This window comes from Rhodnius prolixus, unplaced genomic scaffold (assembly GCF_049639745.1).
Source record: "Rhodnius prolixus isolate KJV_2025 unplaced genomic scaffold, Rpr scaffold_14, whole genome shotgun sequence".
In the NCBI taxonomy this organism is placed as follows: domain Eukaryota; kingdom Metazoa; phylum Arthropoda; class Insecta; order Hemiptera; family Reduviidae; genus Rhodnius; species Rhodnius prolixus.
In genome coordinates, this window is record NW_027411594.1 from 10,900,683 (window position 1) to 10,920,422 (window position 19,740).

General features: G+C 35.3%; 1 protein-coding gene across 4 annotated transcripts in view; it reads right to left on the reverse strand.

The window, feature by feature from the left end:
* Positions 1-3,452: 3,452 nt before the first annotated feature.
* The window catches only part of tkv (serine/threonine receptor kinase thickveins), a 28,552-nt gene continuing 12,264 nt past the window's right edge, over positions 3,453-19,740 (reverse strand). Inside the window, exons 1-9 of one of the 4 annotated variants that reach the window (XM_074123669.1) lie at positions 13,530-13,661; positions 9,769-9,953; positions 9,468-9,694; positions 7,413-7,545; positions 7,130-7,322; positions 6,726-7,023; positions 5,593-5,751; positions 5,190-5,358; positions 3,453-4,285 (exon numbers count right to left, since the gene is read on the reverse strand). In XM_074123669.1, coding sequence (XP_073979770.1) covers positions 4,157-4,285; positions 5,190-5,358; positions 5,593-5,751; positions 6,726-7,023; positions 7,130-7,322; positions 7,413-7,545; positions 9,468-9,694; positions 9,769-9,945 — 1,485 coding nt within the window. In that variant the 5' untranslated portion in view covers positions 9,946-9,953; positions 13,530-13,661 and the 3' untranslated portion in view covers positions 3,453-4,156. Of the gene's footprint in view, positions 4,286-5,189; positions 5,359-5,592; positions 5,752-6,725; positions 7,024-7,129; positions 7,323-7,412; positions 7,546-9,467; positions 9,695-9,768; positions 9,954-10,272; positions 10,307-12,080; positions 12,227-13,529; positions 13,662-19,740 lie in introns of those variants that run through there. The other 3 variants (XM_074123667.1, XM_074123668.1, XM_074123666.1) reach the window with 3 other exon arrangements.

The following is a 19,740-nucleotide window of genomic DNA, read 5'->3' on the forward strand; positions in this document are numbered from 1 at the left end:
AATAAAAAAAGACAAAGTTAGAGTCGGCTACTGTTTAAATTTGAATCACGGATTTAAAACAATATTTCAGTCTAGAATTCTTCTTACCGAAGTATTTGTGAGCACAAATAACGCATAGGTAATATCCAGTAAATTATTCAACAATAATTATTCATTTCTCAATTGTAATTTAATGTAGTCCCTCTAATTTTACTTATAGTAGGTAAAATACGGGAATAATTAGCTGTCATAAAAATATGCTTATCTTATTTATCTTATATTCCAAATATATAACACTGTGGTAAGAATACCTAGATTGAGAATTGAAGAAAACTATTATTTACTATAAAACCAGATTAATTATTACCTATTATTAAAAACGCTTGACTACTAAATAAAGTAACAATTGCTTTAATCGAATTAAGAACTTTAACCGAAGATTTTTATTGAAAAATAAAAATAAATAAATAAAATAAACAAAATCATTGATGAATGTTGGTGCATTTTTAAAAAAAGTTTTTGAATTTTTTAGCCTCATATTTTTTTTTATAAAGTTTTTTTTTTTAACCGATTAATAGTTTGTTGATTAAATATTACAGTCAATCTAAGAAATGGTGTTCTATTTGAACAAATATTTTGTAGATTAAAATGGCCAGCATAAGGGTCTGTGACCTCTAATAAATTCAAAAAAATATTAATGAAATTTAATGCAGTAAAATTACTTAAATAATATGAATGAAGTATTAACGACATGTTACTTGCTGATTTGTGTACCTTTTGGCGTTTAATCAACCCTTATACTTAACATTTTAAAACGTAAGTTTTTGTTAAGGAGATAACTAAATTTGTTTCAGTCAGTTGTCCAGAGGGTCTGTATCTTTTTTATCCTGGAATCTAGTTGGATTAATTCTGTAATTCGAAAGGAGTTTCATTCGTTTTAGTGAAATAACTGGAAAATAGTTGATGAGGAAACTTAAGAGAAAAATAAAAAAATTTAAAAAAAAATTTATTACAGTTTCTATTTATAGTACATATTATTTAATAAAACTGCATCTATGAATGCCAAAAGAACTTATTAACAGATCAATATAAAAGGATTTAAAAGTAAACCAGTTCATTTATTTACTGACAAGTTTAAAAACAAATAACTCTTTTCATAAATATTATTAGTCAACTATTTTAAAGTAGGCATCAGTTCATCAGTTCATTATTGATAGTATTAAGTGGTTTTATTCATTTAAACATTTTTTATTTAAATTTTTCTTTTACTTTAGTTTAAATTTTAAATTTTCATTTGGCAGTGAAATAAATTTCAAGTGTATAATATGCATAAAAACCTAGTTAATTAGTTCTATTGTGACAGACTTTTGAACAGATAGTGTTTATTAAAACCACTAATATATCCAAATCCCTACTTCCAGATAATTCCAATAACACTACAATCAATTGGCACAGATTACATTTTGAGAATAATGATTTTACAAATTATATTTTACACTATTTACATTTACTGTACACAATTAACTAATTTTCCAAATTCACAATTACATAGAAGTTACATACGAGTAGCTGTGGATGGGCGGCAAAGCGGTCACCATTCCACTGCCACCTGCCATTTTTTGTTTTGAGTATCGAAAAGTACTTTCTGGATAACTCTCACTAACATATTGCTTTTTCCATGTTCTTTGCAGTATTTTCAAATGTTATTTAAACATATTTATTTTAACACTTCACATAATAATCATTTAATTACTTCACGGAGATTTTTAAATCAACTCTCCTCCCAGGGTAAACGTTCGCTTTCATTTATAAATCTAATAACAAGTGAAAAATATGAACGAAAGAATCTTTAACGAAATCTTGACTGAATTGAGACATGGTTAAATAGCTGAAAATCAATCTAGTGAAAATTGTACATTTGTATTAAATTACTGAAGTTCACCTAGCCCTAGGTCGCAAGCTTGGCACAATAAAACCAAATTAAGGCTGAAACTGGCATTATTCACTCAACTCCAATGAATATTTTTCATTTAACCACTATTTCCAAGCTAAGGTTATTGTACAACTGATATTACAATTAAATTATTCAACAAGATTTAATTCCATCATCTCTAGTGAGAAATTTAATTAATGACTTAATTTCTCAATAGTTCGTTTAGAGAAAAAGAAATTTAGAAAAATTTAAGTAAAAGTGTATTAAGTAAAAACAATTTTATAAAACAGTATAAAAAAGTTAATTTAACTATGTTCCATACATTGATATGCCAGATGGCTATCACTGAAAAGGAGCTTTTCTCGTGAAACCGACGTATTTCTAAAAATAGATGTATCTATATTTTTCTTCATTCATCATAAATCAATTCAACAAGAAGCACCAACTGGAAAGCGATTGTGTTCATTGCTATTATTAAATAATGCTGTTTGAAAAAAGGCAAGCAAAGTAGATAGTTATAAGACGAACTACAACCACATATATCCAATATATAATGGATGCAGAACGATGTACACGGCGTAACAGAAGCTCACTTAACCTAATCGTATTACTGAGTCCATGGTTGTGTAGAGGTTAACAGTTAACACGAGTCCCTAGTCGATTGAATCAGGAACGGAGATCTCTTTTACCTTTTTTCATTGCAGTTTTAAATCATTGTTGGCCCTACGAGAGCATGGCAAAAACATTCGGTGGGAAAACCTCCGGACTTTACGAAAAGTAGTTTCTCTTAATGTGGTAGGCCAGAAAGTGAGAAACGGAACCAATTCTATGACTAAATCTTATATTACCTCTTTAAATAAAACCTATCAATCGGGGTGGGGGGAAATAGTACTCGGATGTAATATTTTGTACAAATTTCGATTTGTTTGAAGAAATCTACATATATTTGTCATATGTTATTTCAGTATCCCCTAGAAATTTCAGAAATGCTTTCTTTTAAGCTTGATGGATCTCATAACATGGAGTAAATATAATTTCATTATAAATAATGAAGATGGTTTATTTGGGTACAAACAAAAGAAATAACTTCTTTCTATAAGATAAATTCTCAACAAACCATTTTAGTAATAGTAAATATTCACGTTCTTAATCATTGTCACTTCTCCTAGGACATCAGACTATTTATTGGAAGTGTACTTCCAAGCTGGAGGGCGGGATGTCAACGCTTAGGTAGGGCTTCATGCCCTCATTCAGATACCTTCGTAGTTATACACAACCTTGAAAATAATAGATTAATTTTCATAAACGTCTGAAAATAATGTGGAATAACCAATTGTTATAAATGCATTATTTCCCATTTCTAGTTTTTTTGAATAATCAGCGGTAATAGTCCCACACAACAATGCAGCCACAAACAAAACTAGTAGTTTACGTTTAAATATAAAAAAAAAAAAGATATGGCAAGAACAAAGTTCTGTTTCAGCTGAGTATTACGAACAAAAAGTTTTTTATATTCAGTCTTCCTACTTATATTACGGTCTTAATTTAAATTAATAAATATTTACAATTTGTTTTAAATAATATTAAGTATCAAATAATTTATAATACAGGACAAGATTGTGCCTCTCTTCAATATTATACAAACATTTTGTACATTTTTAGTTTAGTTTCACCACACATACACATTTACACTCTATATATACAAATATAACTATATGTCCACCAAATTATACTGTATCCCCAATCATTGAGTCCTGCACGGCTCGTTGTATAGATTTGCACATAATTAACTGCATACTGTAGATGTATCCATTCAGAATATTGGCGCCAGTTTGCCGAATTAAATAGGAAAAATAAGAAAGTTAAGTCTGTTATTGTAATCCTACAATAACAAACATACGGCTGATACTTTCTTCTCAATAATAATACAGTTCCTAATCAAGTTTACCTTTTTATTAAGATCGGCTGTTTGTATCGTGACTATTGCCCACAGAAATTTGCAAATAGAACTAATAAAATAGACGATTCGACAATAAAAACTCATTTAAAATTCAATAATAATTGGGGATTTTTCTTGTTCTGTTAAAGAAAATCGGAAATGCCACTTGAAACATTTGTTTGGGGGGAAACTGACATTAACTGAGTCCCAATTTGAAACCAAAATCACTGGAGCGTACTGTATACAGATATTAACTGCAAACAGAATGTGGAACCATATGGAGATCAATTTATGCAATAAGTACCCTAAATTATTTTTATGCTAGGATCTGGATCAAGTTTACATAATGTTTTTTTAATCCGTAGACAAGTCAGTCGTACTGCTGGATTACCATGCCAACATTCCTGCATCATCTTGCACAATGTTTTCGTCACCTGAAAAAAAACAAATAATTTGATGAAGTAAGAATATTAATTTTGAATGTGAAAATGGGACTCCGCTCAGACAGTATATGAAGCACCACTGAGTGAATTTCCAAGAATTTACTCGTTCTTTTAGGATAAATTCATCTCAAATACATGCTCACTATCTTACCAATAGAACTGCCAAGTATTTTATACGGAGGGTGGTGGTTGGAGCTAGACAAATGATAAGTGGTTGGTATATATTTGGTCTCCGCATTAGAGATTGGGAATTAGGCACACAAATAGAAGCTCTCAACCCTTGTGCAATGCCGTTTTTACCTTAGATAGAGACCTCAGTACGAGCATGATTTCATTTTGCACAGAATTCGAAGCTCTTTTCTTCCTTGTAAAAGGTCTTGCGTCCCTATTTAACTAGGCAATGCATACGTGAAGCGGTGCAAGATTTCCAAATGCACAGAATGCTCTACAATTTCAAGTCCCAGAGATTGCAGAAAAAGTGTTTGCAGTGACTATTACGACGTAAACTTTTGGTTGTTTTGCCCTTCGTTCGACGTGTATACACGTCATTGTCTGAATTTAATTCCGCACACTGTGGGGGGTTTATTTATAAAATTGAATTCCGCGCTTAACTGGTTAAAATGCTTCAAGACGTTCTTTTCAATTCATGATCCCTTTAAAGTTTCCAAAAAATCGCTTAAATTTCATCAAGTACTCATTGAAGTACTCTTATTTTCTTCAAATTAGGAATTTTGGTTATATATTTAATATTTACATGGTAGGAGGTCCGTACACAAACTTAAATAACTCTTTTGGTATATATATCGAAATGTATAAATTTATATAGCGTGTATGTGTTTTGTGAGTTGGTAGAATCATTGATCAAGTAGGAAAAAATGGAAAATAAAAGAAGTACCTGGTGATCATGCCAGCGAAGCGGTACTGGAGGTCTGATCTGCTTTACACAGACCACAGCATGCATATCGTCAAAGGTCGGGTCGTTAGGCACTACGTCGCTATAAGGAAGAGCATACTCCTCTGCATGTAGACCCCATTTATCCCCAACTCCTGTTGTCACACACCGCCTGCAATAAATTAAAATCTACTGTTTCTCAAAAACTTAAAACTAGGCACTTCTTGAAAGACTCATTAATGCAATTTATTTCACATCTTTCCTGCAGACAAACATGCGGCTCTTCTCTGGAGAAGAGCTCACACAAGACAATCTACTTTTGTTTCAACAATCAAAAAGTTATCAAATAAGGAAATATGATGAGAACAATTTCTGTCTAAAAAAAAGTTAAGAAATATTAACTCACCTGCACATCTCCCAGAAGACAAGGCTCAACGAGTAAATATCAGCCATTTTAAACGCTTCAAACGATTTAGTATCTAAGGATTCATCAAGTACTTCTGGTGCCATATATCTTCTCGTACCAACTCTAGTGTTTGGAGTGATGTCTATTTCATTTGTGTCACTGCAAATAAAAAAGGTATGAAATTCTTCGCCCGTAATCCGCTCTATATCCTTAACTTACAAGATTGTGCTGTAGCTAAGCAAAAGACAATAGAATCGTTACAACGAATGAAAAATTATCTAAAATATTTTCGCTAAATTTTGGCTATCATTTCTTAAACTTAAATGTGGTCTTCTCTGGAATCAACTTAATTTACACGAATGAAGATTCTGCGAAAAACATTTCAATAGTCAGGTATGTGAATGATACACGTTCATATCTGGAAGTACTACGTTCATCATTTGCTGTAGGTAGATTTTATTACTTAATTTTTGTGACAGTGGTAATAAGGGTTTTCTTGTTTAGGAGTGTGATTAAAAAAAAATGCTTAATTCTAATCAACGTTCTAATATGTAAACTAAAATACAATAAAAGGGTACCTGATAGCTAAGCCATCCCCAACCCCTTCTTGAAAACTACCGTAAAATGAATTTTTCAAGAAAAATGATAAAAGTAAAGCAATCATTAAGAGGCTCATTTTTATCATTTATTCAGAGCGACTAGTTTGAATCGAACTGCGATTTGCTCGGAAACAGATCAAACTGTTTTCTATAATAAAAGACCAAACACTTAGGGAGAAAGTCATTTGGTCATTTTCTCAGAAAAGTTGAATTTTAATGTTTCTAGCGAAACGGTGCCTTAGGCCTCTCAATAATATTCAAAAAGCTATCCATAACTTGAAGCGCACGATTTTGCAAAACAGGCGTTCAGTTTGTGACTAACTGAAAATGATTTCCTTTTACTTTCCCTTGGTCCTCGTGTGAGGTAGTAAAGTAAAACAATGAATAAGACCGCAAAACAATTTTTTTGTAAACTCCTGAGATCAAAGTGTCAGTCTGTTTGTCTATCTGGAAGTATGTAACCATCATAACGAAAAAACGCACAAATAATTCTTATTTAATTACGTAAATTAATAAACCACTTTTTGTACAAACCTTATATATCTAACTGCCAATCCAAAATCTGCAATAGCACATTCTCCATTGCGCTTTACTAGAATATTTCTAGATTTTATGTCGCGATGTGCAATGGCAGGTTTTCCTCTGGTGCCAAATATTTCGGTGTGGAGATGTGCCAGTCCACTTGCCGCAGATCTAGCTAACACTAGCAAGGACTGCGGATCGATTACTGTTGTCCGCAGTACATCGTACAAAGAACCGCATTCATGGTAATCAGTAATTAGCAACATCTGCGTCCATGAACCGGTCCCCTTGATATCTGCCGCTATGAAACCTAGACATTAAAATTATCTTATTAATCACGATTAAAAGACAAATTTCAAACCATTTTTGAAAACGAAGTTGAATTAATTAATTATTTATAAATATGAAGTGCCAACCTAATATATTGTCATGTCTCATCAACACTGACTGGTAGATTTCAGTTTCTCTGAACCAAGAAGACTCTTCAGTTGTGAAGAAAACTTTCACGGCCACTTTCTCTCCTCGCCATCTTGCAAGCCATACTTCGCCGTATCTACCTTTCCCGACAGAATGCACCATTTGGATCTGCTTCGCAATAGTTCGTTGAACCTACAAACAATGTAGGAGGAGACAAATTTGATTAATATACGGAAATATTTGTAAATTGGATGGACATTAAGTACTAATTTCAGCACTCACCAATAGAGGAAGACCTGACCCAGATCCAGAACTTTGATCAATTAAGTCTTGAAGTGTGTGAGAGGAAGTTAAGTAAGCATCTTTAGATCCTTCTACTAAATATAGTTTTCCACTTTCTTCTTTCTTTTTGTATCTGGACGGCAATGAAATAAATTTGAAGTTTCATTTAAATATTATTCAAGAGTGATTCATGATACTATATTTTCTTTTGAACAAAAAGGTAGGACTCTGAAAGAGGAGTTAGTAAGAGTTTCTGGGCAGAATCATTAAGAAAACCGGAATCAATGACCCCAAGTAAACGAGATCTTCAGAAAAGACTGCAGAAAGAGATATTTTTCTAATGCTTGATTAAAGAGGAAAAGTATAACTAGTAATCAAAAAATAAAATATCGTGTGATCTCAAAACGAGCAAGTTTAGAGAATAAAAAAGAAAAGGATCCTCCACAGAAAAGAACTCCACACCAGTGATTAGAACCTGAATACCTTTCTTTTTCATGAGAGCGCGATTAAAAAGACAAGAATTTATGAGGGGTTGGATCTTCGCAATCAGCATAACTTTTTTTACGGCGATTCATTTATTTAATTGATAATTTTACTCTCAAACTCAACCACGAATCAATTATCACTAAATTAAGCCTTTCAACGACCTCGGCCTTTCTCAGACCCCTATGAAATCTTTTACCTATAAAAAATCTTTCAAGAGAAAGCGTTTATCTTAACGAATGAGGGTAAGTACTCACGCGAATCTACACAGAAAATCACAAAAGAAAGTAAACAATTTAGATAGAAAAATATTACTTTCTTCGGTCAACAGTTTCTGTGGAGATACCTCTATTCACGTTTGTATCTTTGTATTATACCATTTTATCTGATGAAGCACTTCTAAAGTTAGATTTTCAGAAGTACTAGCGATTTAGAGCTTCTTACAATTTATAAGACTAAATAACTGTTGTTGGCAGTTGGACTGACCAACTTCTTAAAAATCGTACACTATTTTTTTAATCTTTTTAATTTTTCAGTGTTTCAACAATAATAGGCATAAGTTCTATGTGTTTTATTCAACAACCGGGTAAGTTTTTGTTAATACAAGTATGTATACTTAAATACAGAATTCAAAAACTAGCGTTTTCCAGCTATGGATAATCGCAAATTAGACTTTCCTCTGGAGTTTTGGCCTGCAGCTTGTGTTAATAGTATCGTTAGTTTTTTTAAATACCATAATGGCTCGTCCACACATACTACATTGTTCACTTGTTTACCAACATTTAGAAACAAAAAGCTTTGCTTTCACACTTATGAATGGTGTAATTGTTTGTTTTTGCTCCAAACGAGTTGGCGAAAAAAACGAGAAAGAAAAGAGTAGTACTTTTTTGAAATTTTGTGAAAGTGTAAAAATAAAAAAAGTAAAGTAATCGCCTATTTTTTCAGGCGGGGCTTAACGTCCAACTACCAATTAGGTGTCGTGACGGAGGCGACTAGCAAACATACTTTACTTTAAATTTCTTTTATTAACCATTAAATATAATCCAAGGTCTAAGACCGGGAATCGAACCCAGTACCACAATACATATTAGCTTTAGAGCTAATACTGGTCTCGCCTCTAACAGCTCGGCTACCGTGGCGCCTTGTGAAAGTGTTTTAAACGATTTTCTCAAACTTCATATTGCCTTACATAGAGCACATCTGTCATTCATATAAATCTTTTTTAGAATTTAGTTGTAGAACAGATTGGAGGAAGGGTTAGTAGTTAGAACCCATGGTTTTATTTATTTTCACTGCCACGAATTTCTAATTTTTCGTAATTGCTTCAAGCAGACTGTTTCTGCCCGTTGCTTCTACAAAATTTGTGCTAACCAAAATTTTCGATTAAGAAAAATAAAGTGATTCCGCATCATGAAACTAGCGTTAGATAGCACAGTGAAATACAATGTTTAAGGCAATTTGAAGCAGAAACATGAGAAAGTAGAAATAGACTTTTATGTCACTGAATTCTGGCTGGACTATGGCTAGAGAGAACTTGTGGTGCCAAATGAGAGGTATTTGTGGGAGGTATACCTGAGATAGAAGCAGGCGATGATTATGAGGAAGACAAGAATACAGACGGTAAAGGAGACCAACAGAGCGATGTAGGGCATGGCGTCGTGCAGAGTGATGAGAGGAGGCGCGGGAGCCGCGGTGGGTCTCGGCCGAAACATGGGAGTCAGGTACTGGTTGCACAGGTCTGTGCCGTTGCAGCACTCTATGGAGCGTCCAACATGATGAGGCACCAAGTGCCCTTTGCACTGGAACATGAAAACATATATCAATTAGGTAATAATTAATAAAATAGTCACTGGTTGAGGAAGCAAAGCATTACCTGCATGAATCCTCTTTCATCAGGAGGTAGACATCCGTAAGACCTCTCTGATTCCCAGGTACTGGTCTCTTGATTGTAAACCTCTTCAACGGCTGCGAAACATTGCGAGCCTGGCCTAGCCACACACGTTCCATTCTGCTGGCCGCCAGGACAATGTCCGTCACAGTAACATAGCATACCCTCGCCTGTTCACACAATCCATTCAGATTACATTTTGGTTCTCATTTAAAACAAATCTTATGGTATTTTTAAGTTAACAATTTAAACATTTTCTTTCAACTTGGAATTTGACTCTACTAAGTAGGTATACATAATTAAGTCAGTCAGATATACAATCAGTTGCACAAAAAGGCAGATTTCTGTACTTTAATTGACCCTGTTTACACAATTTTCTTTAATAATCAGATATATTAAAAACACCAAATTATTATTTAAGTATAACATACGAGGGTCGTTTGAAAAGTCCGTGCAAAAATAAAAACTACTTAATTTTTTGGGGCAAACCTTTTTTATTTTTCAACATAGTCTCCTTTTAGGCTTATACACTTCGTCCAACGCTGCTCTAGTTTGTTGATCCCTTCCGAATAATAGGATTTGTCCAAGTCTGAAAAATAGCCATTCGTTTCTGCAATCACCTCCTCGTTTGAATAAAATCTTTTTCCCGCCAGCCATTTCTTCATATTGGGGAACAAATAGTAGTCCGAGGGAGCCAAGTCTGGAGAATAGGGGGGATGTGAAACGAGTTGGAACCCTATTTCCATTAATTTTGCGACCACAACTGCTGAGGTGTGAGCTGGTGCGTTGTCGTGATGGAAAAGGGCTTTTTTGTGGGCCAATCGTGGGCGTTTTTCTTGCAGCTCGGTTTTCAAACGGTCCAATAACGATGAATAATATGCACCGTAATAGTTTTACCCTTTTCCAGATAGACGATGAGGATTATTCCTTGCGAATCCCAAAAGACAGTCGCCATAATCTTTCCGGCCGAAGGAACGGTCTTCGCCTTTTTTTGGCGCAGATTCCCCCTTGGTAACCCATTGTTTAGATTGTTCTTTGGTCTCAGGAGTGTAGTGATGTATCCATGTTTCATCCACAGTGACGAAACGACGCTTAAAGTCCTGCGGATTCTTCTGGAACAGCTGCAAACCGTCCTTGCAACACTTCACACGATTTCGTTTATGGTCAAGCGTGAGCAATCGCGGCACCCATCTTGCGGATAGCTTTGTCATGTCCAAATGTTGATGCAAAATATTATGTACCCGTTCATTCGAGATGCCCACAGCACTAGCAATCTCACGCACCTTCACTCTTCTGTCATCCATCACCATATCATGGATTTTATCAATGATTTCTGGAGTAGTAACCTCAACAGGGCGTCCAGAACGTTCAGCGTCACTTGTGCCCATATGGCCACTCCGAGAATTTTGAAACCACTTTAAACTGTTCTAATCGAAGGTGCAGAGTCACCATAATGTTTATCAAGCTTCTCTTTAGTCTCCTGAGGCGTTTTGCCTTTCATAAAGTAGTGTTTAATCAACACACGAAATTCTTTTTCGTCCATTTTTTGAAAATCACTCGACTTCCTCGATTCAAACGAATGCCAAACACAAAGAAATAGACCGATCTGGCTGAAACTTGTTGTGTGTTCTTCCAAGAGATGCTACTAACTAAACATAACCTCGATACGCGCCAGTAGTGCTATCTCTCTGACTTTGCACGGACTTTTCAAACGACCCTCGTATTTTATCTACTATTCAAGGAAATTCCCGTTATTCTTCTTACGCTGGTCTGCAACTTTCGTAAGAACGGACTAGTCTACAATTTTACTTGGCCCCACGAAATTGTAGAAAACCAACAGGAGCATTCTCAAAATAAACTTAATCTAATCAACAGTACATAATTGAAACAGGAATAAATTCAACGGACGAATATTACTCAATATACCTAAATTTACTTTTCCTTAAAACCAACGTAATATAAAGTATTGATTGCTACGGTGAAGAAGTTACATTTGGAGTTTTTTTTTTTTTTTTTTTTTTTTACCAAAATTGGTACGTTGTGAGTCCCCAGAAACTAAAAAGCGGTTTTATAAATCACAGCTTTCAAAATTGATATCGGGTGCATGTTGCTATCTAGGACCAGCTGGACATTATGTTTTTGAACTAAAACCGCCATTTTAATTAATGAATTATTTAAATTTAGATTTTCATAAAAAACAGTCCGACGATTTTCTTTAAACGCTTTATACTAACAGCACTTAAAGATCTGTAAGTTTTATATTACAAATTTTTTCTGAAAAATTCATATAAGAGCACCTTGAGGAGAGACGGTACAGCCATTTCTCAAGTTTACCATTTCAGTGCAAAGGTTCGGTTTCAAGTCAGGCAGAATGTTAACAAGTAGCGCACTTGCCGATCGGTGTGAGGCGAGGAAGAATGTTTATATCTAAGTTTTATAGTTGGTACCACTCCCAGTATATTGTTTAATGTACTGTAAGTGAGATATTAATTTATTTATAATTTATTTTCTGCGAGAATTCAGTATGTCTGCGACAGCTGGGCGCTAAATGGACTAAATCACAGTCGTCTAAGAAGTGCTTCCTAACTGAATTGAGTTTTCCTTTTTAGGATCTACATGTTCCAGACAACATCTATTTGAGGTTGAAGATGCGTTTTTCGTTTCAATATATTGTATGGTTCTGCTTTCACATGTTTAAGACATTGAAAAGTCTGACCAAAATTCTGAGTTAGAAGAACATCAGTCTACCAGTTGCTCGAATGTAAAGAAGGGGCTTTTAAAGTTTTTTTAATTTCCTAAGGTGAAGAAAAGATTTTATTTAAACTTAAAACATCGTGTAGGAATCAAGGCAATATTTTAATGTTTCTAAAACTCATTTTATTACCGCGATAGATGAACAAATGTAATATTTTAAGCAAATAGTTTTCTAGTCTAATTATAAATTCCAAAATTTAATTTTGAAAACTACCACCAGAGAAATAGAATTGGTAAATTACTGAGACCGTGGCTCGTAACGCTTCACCACATGAACATCACTTGTCCAAAATTTACACATCAATACTTGGACCATTAACTGCTTGAAACCTGAAAAACTGAAATTTATTTAAAACCAGCTAGTTCATTGAGAATGGGTGGTCCATTCGCCTCCGAGCCCACTAGAATTTCCTAGAGGAGAAGCAGCGAGTAATCAGTCAAAAATGTCTTTTGTTTTGATAATTATATGGCTTCGTATGAAGCGACGTATTTAACTATAACGATATTAAAGAAAAGGGCAACAAGCTCAAGTCGTGTCGTCCATCTTTTACGAAAATACTTCCAGTAAACAGAGTTTCTCCAAAAGTTTCTTACACCGGCGCCTCCATTTTGCTACTGATTCAAAATTATCTAACTTGACATTGAGTTATGCTTCCTTATATACTAAGGGAGAAAGCAATATAGTAACTTTTCGGAAATTCGCGATTTCTTTCAACTGCATTAGTTATAAACCAACATCGCCCTTAAGTAGCACTATAAGTTCACATCCCTATCTCTGGAGAATACTTGTGTTGGCCACCCCTATCTAACAAAATTATTTTTTCCAAAAAATGTTTAAAATAAAAGTAAGAGCAAAGCAAGTTATGAGCTGTAAAGTGCGCTGGCTTAACACAGGTAAAATGTGTGAGCTTCATGAGATGGAGATTCAACAGGTGGTGGTAGTTGGCATGGCAACCAAGTGGGAGGCAGAGATTATATCCGAATAAACTTACCTTAATTGTATTTGTAGGTGCCAACACGGTTAACGGACAGACTAGCGCGCACGGCTGCACAATAAAATAAGACTGTTCGGCGGCACTAACCTCGGCTATCCCCTCCACGCAGTCCTCACTACCTGCTCAGCCACCACTCCACTCACAAGGCTTTTTGTTTGGGACTTTAAGATTGGAAAACATTACTTCACAAGCACATGTTTATGGCAATAATTACTAGGCCCGGAAAATGCTTCAAATATAAGTGATCAGCATTTAAATGAGAAAATAGTAGGCAAATTTAAAAGAAAATGAAAATTATCTTCGAATATATCGTGAAAAATCATTGAACTCATTTCCGGTAAAAGAGTGTTGGAAAAATCGTAAATTAGACTATATTAGGCTAATTAGAAATGAAACTGGTACCAAAAAGTTTACACTTTCTGAGACTTTTAATTCATTTGAAACACTTTATGCAAAAGAACTCAAAATATATTTCGCATTTAGGTACTTCAAACAAATATTTTCGCCTAAAATGCAATGTGAAACTCGCAGAAAAACTGGGTCTTAGCCACACTAAAGTTGCGAATGGTTTAAGGTATTGAAAAAGAAAATCTCCAAATTTCCAATATGGTTGCCTCATTATTTTGAATAAATTATGCACCTCCAAAGCCAATAAGTATTGTGGTACTGGGTTCGATTCCCGGTCTAGATCTTGGATTTTATTTAATATGAGAACTTTGTAGGGAAGTATGTTTGCTAGTCGCCTCTATCCACGACACCTAATTGGTAGCTGGACGTAAAGCCCGCCTGAATGAATAGGTCTACATTACTTTTTTTGAAGTAAGCTGCCAGAGAATTTGCTCAACAATGAGGATTGTTACTCCTTTTGGTTAGCGAAATAACAGATGCAAAAGAAGAGAAATATAAAAATGGCGGGGAAGCCAATAACCAAGGAGTTAGAAAGTATAGATAGAATGACAGTTTAGGGAGTTTGAGTGGCTCGGCTAGGATTTCTGGTCGGAGAGTAGGTACAGGTATACCATTCTACAGCAGTACAAAAAAAAGGTATTAAGCTATTGGTAGACAACTGAGAAAGTATCCAGTGTGTACCGTCCTTGCTGGATCATTTCAAAACAATTCACATAATATCAAATTCAGACCGTCAACTCTTTAACTAAACACCAATAGCCTGCGCGAAACAGAGGCGAGTTGAACCTGCAAATCCAACCATGCGTTTGCTGCGACCAAAACCATTTAATTTGTAAAATAAATTTTATAATGAAACATTAGGCGATCATTGTAAGGTTTACATATTGGATCAGCCATTTGTTGAGATAAGAGGCGTCACTGCAAGAAAATGAAACGTTGCCAAACTAATTAAGATAGTGCGTTTATCTCCCCCCTAACCCTCCACCTCCAGATATGTGTCTCAAGCAATCCTGTCTTACTTACTTCCACCGTCAGGCCTTTCCATGGCGCCCTCATTCTCTTTCCAACTTAGACCGCGCTCTTCTAAGCGCAAGCCCTCCCAAAACCTCCACTAATTTCAACGCAATACCTTTTTACTTTCTCTTACTAGTAACAGGAAGTAGATAGATATTGCGATATTTCGTTTGAGTTTGCCAAAGAGCCTTCCGCTAGTATTTCAGTACTTAGTTATTAGTTAAGATAAGGGAGAGAGGTGTGAGTAAGCCTCTCTGTAAAATGTCAGTTCAGAGTGGCGAACAGGCTTAACTAACTAAATAATGTAATAAAAAAATTATTATTTTCAAAAATTAGGAGTTTCAACCTTTTCTTTCAGAATTTTAGTTAATGAGTGGTGATTATTAAAATGTAATTGCTGTATTTCTTCTTAAGAGGAGAAAGAGAAATTAAACTGTGATTGCAGCCATTTCCCTTAAAAATAGAGAAATTAAAGTGGGAATAGGTACGATTTCAATAGTTCCTCATATTAGGGGTGAGAGAAGACAGGATGCACTTCAGTAGGAAACCCTCATTATCTTGCCAAAATTAATAAGAATAAGTCAAAGATTCGCAGAATTACTATAAATAGTTTTAGAGGGAGGGGGGGATTAGCTCAGCGGTTAGCGTGCCATTTAGGATTGAAGGCGCCAGAAAGCTGGCCTAAGAGGAAGAAGACAAGAGTTTGGGAGAACCAATAGCCTTGGAGGAACTACAGCCAACAGATCAAGAAGGTAGAGTGCGTGCAAGTGTCGGCATTTATCTCAACGCACGGTGGTGGCAAGATAATAAATTAAGCAGGTCATATGTTCATAGAGCAGATTATTGCTGCAGAATCAGACGGCGGTTCAGCAAGGCGGCCACTATTATATACCTGGACACATCCTCCTTCAACTCCTTACACTCGCACACCAGCTAGCTAGACCCACTCCTTAAACTGACTGCAATATACCACACAAATCTTCGCTTCCTCCTTCAAGTTTCTGAGCTTTTCAATTCTTGCATGAACGTGTTATCTATCTTCTCTAGAGAAAACACAAGTAATACTGCTATCACATTCTAGATAATTAACAAGAATTTATTAATTAGTTGGCGACCTTGCAAGGTTAGACCTCTGTTCTTTGTGAAAGGTGTACTAGCAGAATTGGAAACAGGTTTCTAGCTAATTGTTTTCTTCAACTGTACAAGGATAATGATTTAAAAGGAAAATTGAGAAGAGTTTAAAACATGGCGTTATTATCCTTCTACAATAATGGCGGCAAATTGAGTGAAAACTGGAACAGATGTTCAGTCAGGAAGTGTGGGAGCCTCGAAACTTGAACACTTTAAATAGCATGAGTCATTTTAGCGGATGGACAATTATCACATTTCTGATTGAATTCCAGACATTCAATGCTCCTCCTTGTAACTATTTAGAAGGAAGAACTATTTATTTATAGCTATCATATTATTTTCTTTTTCAACTATGAGAGTCTTGGTTCTATAAACTCAACTTTCAACTCTAGATTTTTCTTTTTCATGATTTGCCGACAGACAGACAAACTCTACACCTAACAAACTACTGCCTATTTTAATATTGAAATATTTGTGGTAGGCAGGACTCGTACAACAAACTACACTAATAAGCGAAGTTAAAGAAAGACAATAGTTATACGACACAAGTACGAGGCAAGGGGTTTCATCACCTTTCGCGCAAGCTTTCATCAACTAGTAGAATAAATTAAAATAGACATCTTCAAAAGGAACTATCTGGCGACATAATAATCATTGTAACTTCAATAGCATGGATTTATAAGCTTAAGGCACATTACAGCTAGACTTGCGAGTTAAAACAAATTGGAATGTACAGCAGAGAGAATGAAGGGTGTCCTGGGGATATGAATCAGGACCTCAGTACTGTGGTGGTAAAAGAACATTAGTTAATAGTTGGAACAGAGGATGCAGCTGATCACAATCATATTATCCAAATTGGAGCTGGGAGCTGGATGACGGATTTAGAGACAGGATGGACCAATCAGCGAGTGTTGTGGCTCAGACCCATCTCCATCACTACTTGGCCGTCCTCTATTGCTTCGGTAGCCCTGACATTTCCTACACTCACGAATATGTCAGTAAACAGAAAAATGTACACAATTTCTCACATTACAATTCCAACATACAATTCTTCAAACTTCCTAAACATTCAATTCATGCCGATATAACGCAGTGTTGGCGTGACACAGTAAAGTGAAGCTAGCACTTACAGAAATCCTAAAACTAGAAAAACTTTACAAATGGGTTATAGATAATGATTGTACCAAGTTTAGAGTAAATTGGAGGAGCTAGTTTTCAGAACAACTCAATAACCTGATAATTCAATAATCATCTATTTCTTAGTGAAACGCTATTTGAGGTTAAAGCATTTTCCTCAAAGAAATTTTAGCACAAAAATATAACACTAATTAACCAACCGATACCTAAGTTTATAAGCAATAGGGTCGGAAATGACATCACAACACCAATCCCATCCCAGAACTTATAATCGAATTATCCGAGAAAGTTTCAAAATAAAAGGAGATCTAAATGAGTGCAAAAGCATTACAAGTTTAGGAAAATGGCTGGTGCGATAATATTTCTAAAAGTGGGAAAACCTAACTGCCAAGTGCTACTTCCGTTTGCAGGATTTTCACCGTCAAGCGGCTGTTTTTAGGTCCCGTGGGAGTTTAAAAAACAGATTTAAGGTTTGACCTTTCCACTAATTTCCGTTTGAAAACAAGTGTTTAAAAACCCATTTCTGTCTCAGAATCCACAATAGGGGGGAAAAAACGAAAATTTGAATAAATCTGAAAACTAGCAATCTACTCCAACCGTGATGAGGGCGGATGTAAAAGCAGTACTGGCAACCTTCAGGGATAACGTCAAGCGTTCATGCGAGTATGTGACGACATGTACGTATGCTACCAAATTTCCTGTATTTTGGTAAAAAAAAGAGCAAACCGGTAAATAAAGGCGCAAGTGTTTTAGCAATTAATCTACCGTTATATGATTATGGTAATTAGTGGTGTTGCGAACCAGGGGAGGGGATGCCCCCCCGTAGGTGTACTGGAAGAAGGTGCGGTCCTTCACTCACTTCCGCCCAACTAGTTTCTGCAGCTAGCAAAGCCGTCGCACAGATAAGGAGGTTATAACCAGAGCTGACCGCTCCACCGCACTACACAAACCAACACAAATATTTGATACTTCGAAAACCAAAATCAACATATCTAGTACTTATTATTATTATTTTAATTGCAAAATTCTATAGATATTTAATTTAGAAATGTAAAGTATACACATATATGATATTGTTACAAGATATACATAAGTTAGAAAAATATTTCTCCGCAAGAACGCAAGAATATAACTCTTTAGATATTATACAAGCTGACATCTCCTAACGCCCGAATATAATTCTAAACATAGTCAGAAGTTAAGGGAATTTAAGGTACCAAGCAATATGTACAATCTGTTAGAAGCCATTTTCTCTAAAAAACTGGCTAACTTGTAAACAAACACAAGTCGTGCATCTCAGTAAATGTCTAAATGGTGACCGCAAGAGTCATGCTAACAACCAGCATTCTGGCTTGTTTTATAAAATCTATGTTTGAATATAAAATTCGAGAAGGATGCAGATGAAGTGTAGTAGAGGACGAAATATTGGCGACGTTTCCGCCAAGTTAGAGAAAGAGGTAGAATTGAAAGGAAATCATTAAAGTTGCGATTAGAAACAGAATTAAATTTAATAAAAACAAAGGTACATCTAGAGCGCATAACAAGAATACTAGTAAAGAAAAGAATCAAAGTGGATATGTTTTGAAATCCGTGGGGAATATAATATCTTTCAGAGACTATAGGTAATAAATTTAATCGGAACCAACTTATTGAAAATAGACCCACTTAATATCTGCAACTGGCTAAAAAATTGAGTAGAGTAAATAGAAAGTAAAAGCAGGATAATAGGGATTAAAGGTGTGTAGAAGGTGTAATAAACACTTCCTAAATGAAATGGTCAAATCGTTTTAAGATTGAGCCAAATGAGCTTAATATAGAAGTTTTCTGTTTGAAAAGATTCAAACCACATTTCTGCAGGAGCGGTTAGCAGACTGCGCGGAATTGTAATTCTACCCCTTCCCCCCCCCAGCAATGAGTTTCTTAAACCAGAGTAACTCGGTTTATTCGCCTCACTATTCCACCCAAGTGAAAAAGCCTCTCTCTTCCGCTAGACCATTAACATCTTGATCATCCATCATGGGCCTAACCTATCCCAACTAACCCTATCCCCTCTATTATTAAGACCAGTCGTATAAAAAAGGGTTTATAGAGCGTGCAGTTGTCAGCACTGTGGAATAGTGGCAACCTGATACATTAAAGAACTTAGCAGTGGATGTAAACATACAACACTCAGCCACAAAAAATTAAATCTCTTTTTCGATCTCAGGGGGCCTCAAAGCGGATATTTCCCGAAAAACTCAGAAAATTTTCTTTTCTCAAGCTGGCAATGCAATATGATGACTTCGGGTATCTATAAGGTCAGATGTTAACGAAACTTAAAATAATGATAATTTTATGATAAGAGAACTCTTCAAGAAACATACCAGCGTACAAGCAAGACAATAATGTACCACACCAGGCTGAGTGAGCGGAAGGCCAAGCCAAAGGTTGTTGGCCCCCTTCCTGCCTAGAATTTCCCGTCTAAAGTGGAGAACTCGGGACAAAAGAAAATGAAGGTTGCAGTGAAGAAAGGAGGCGC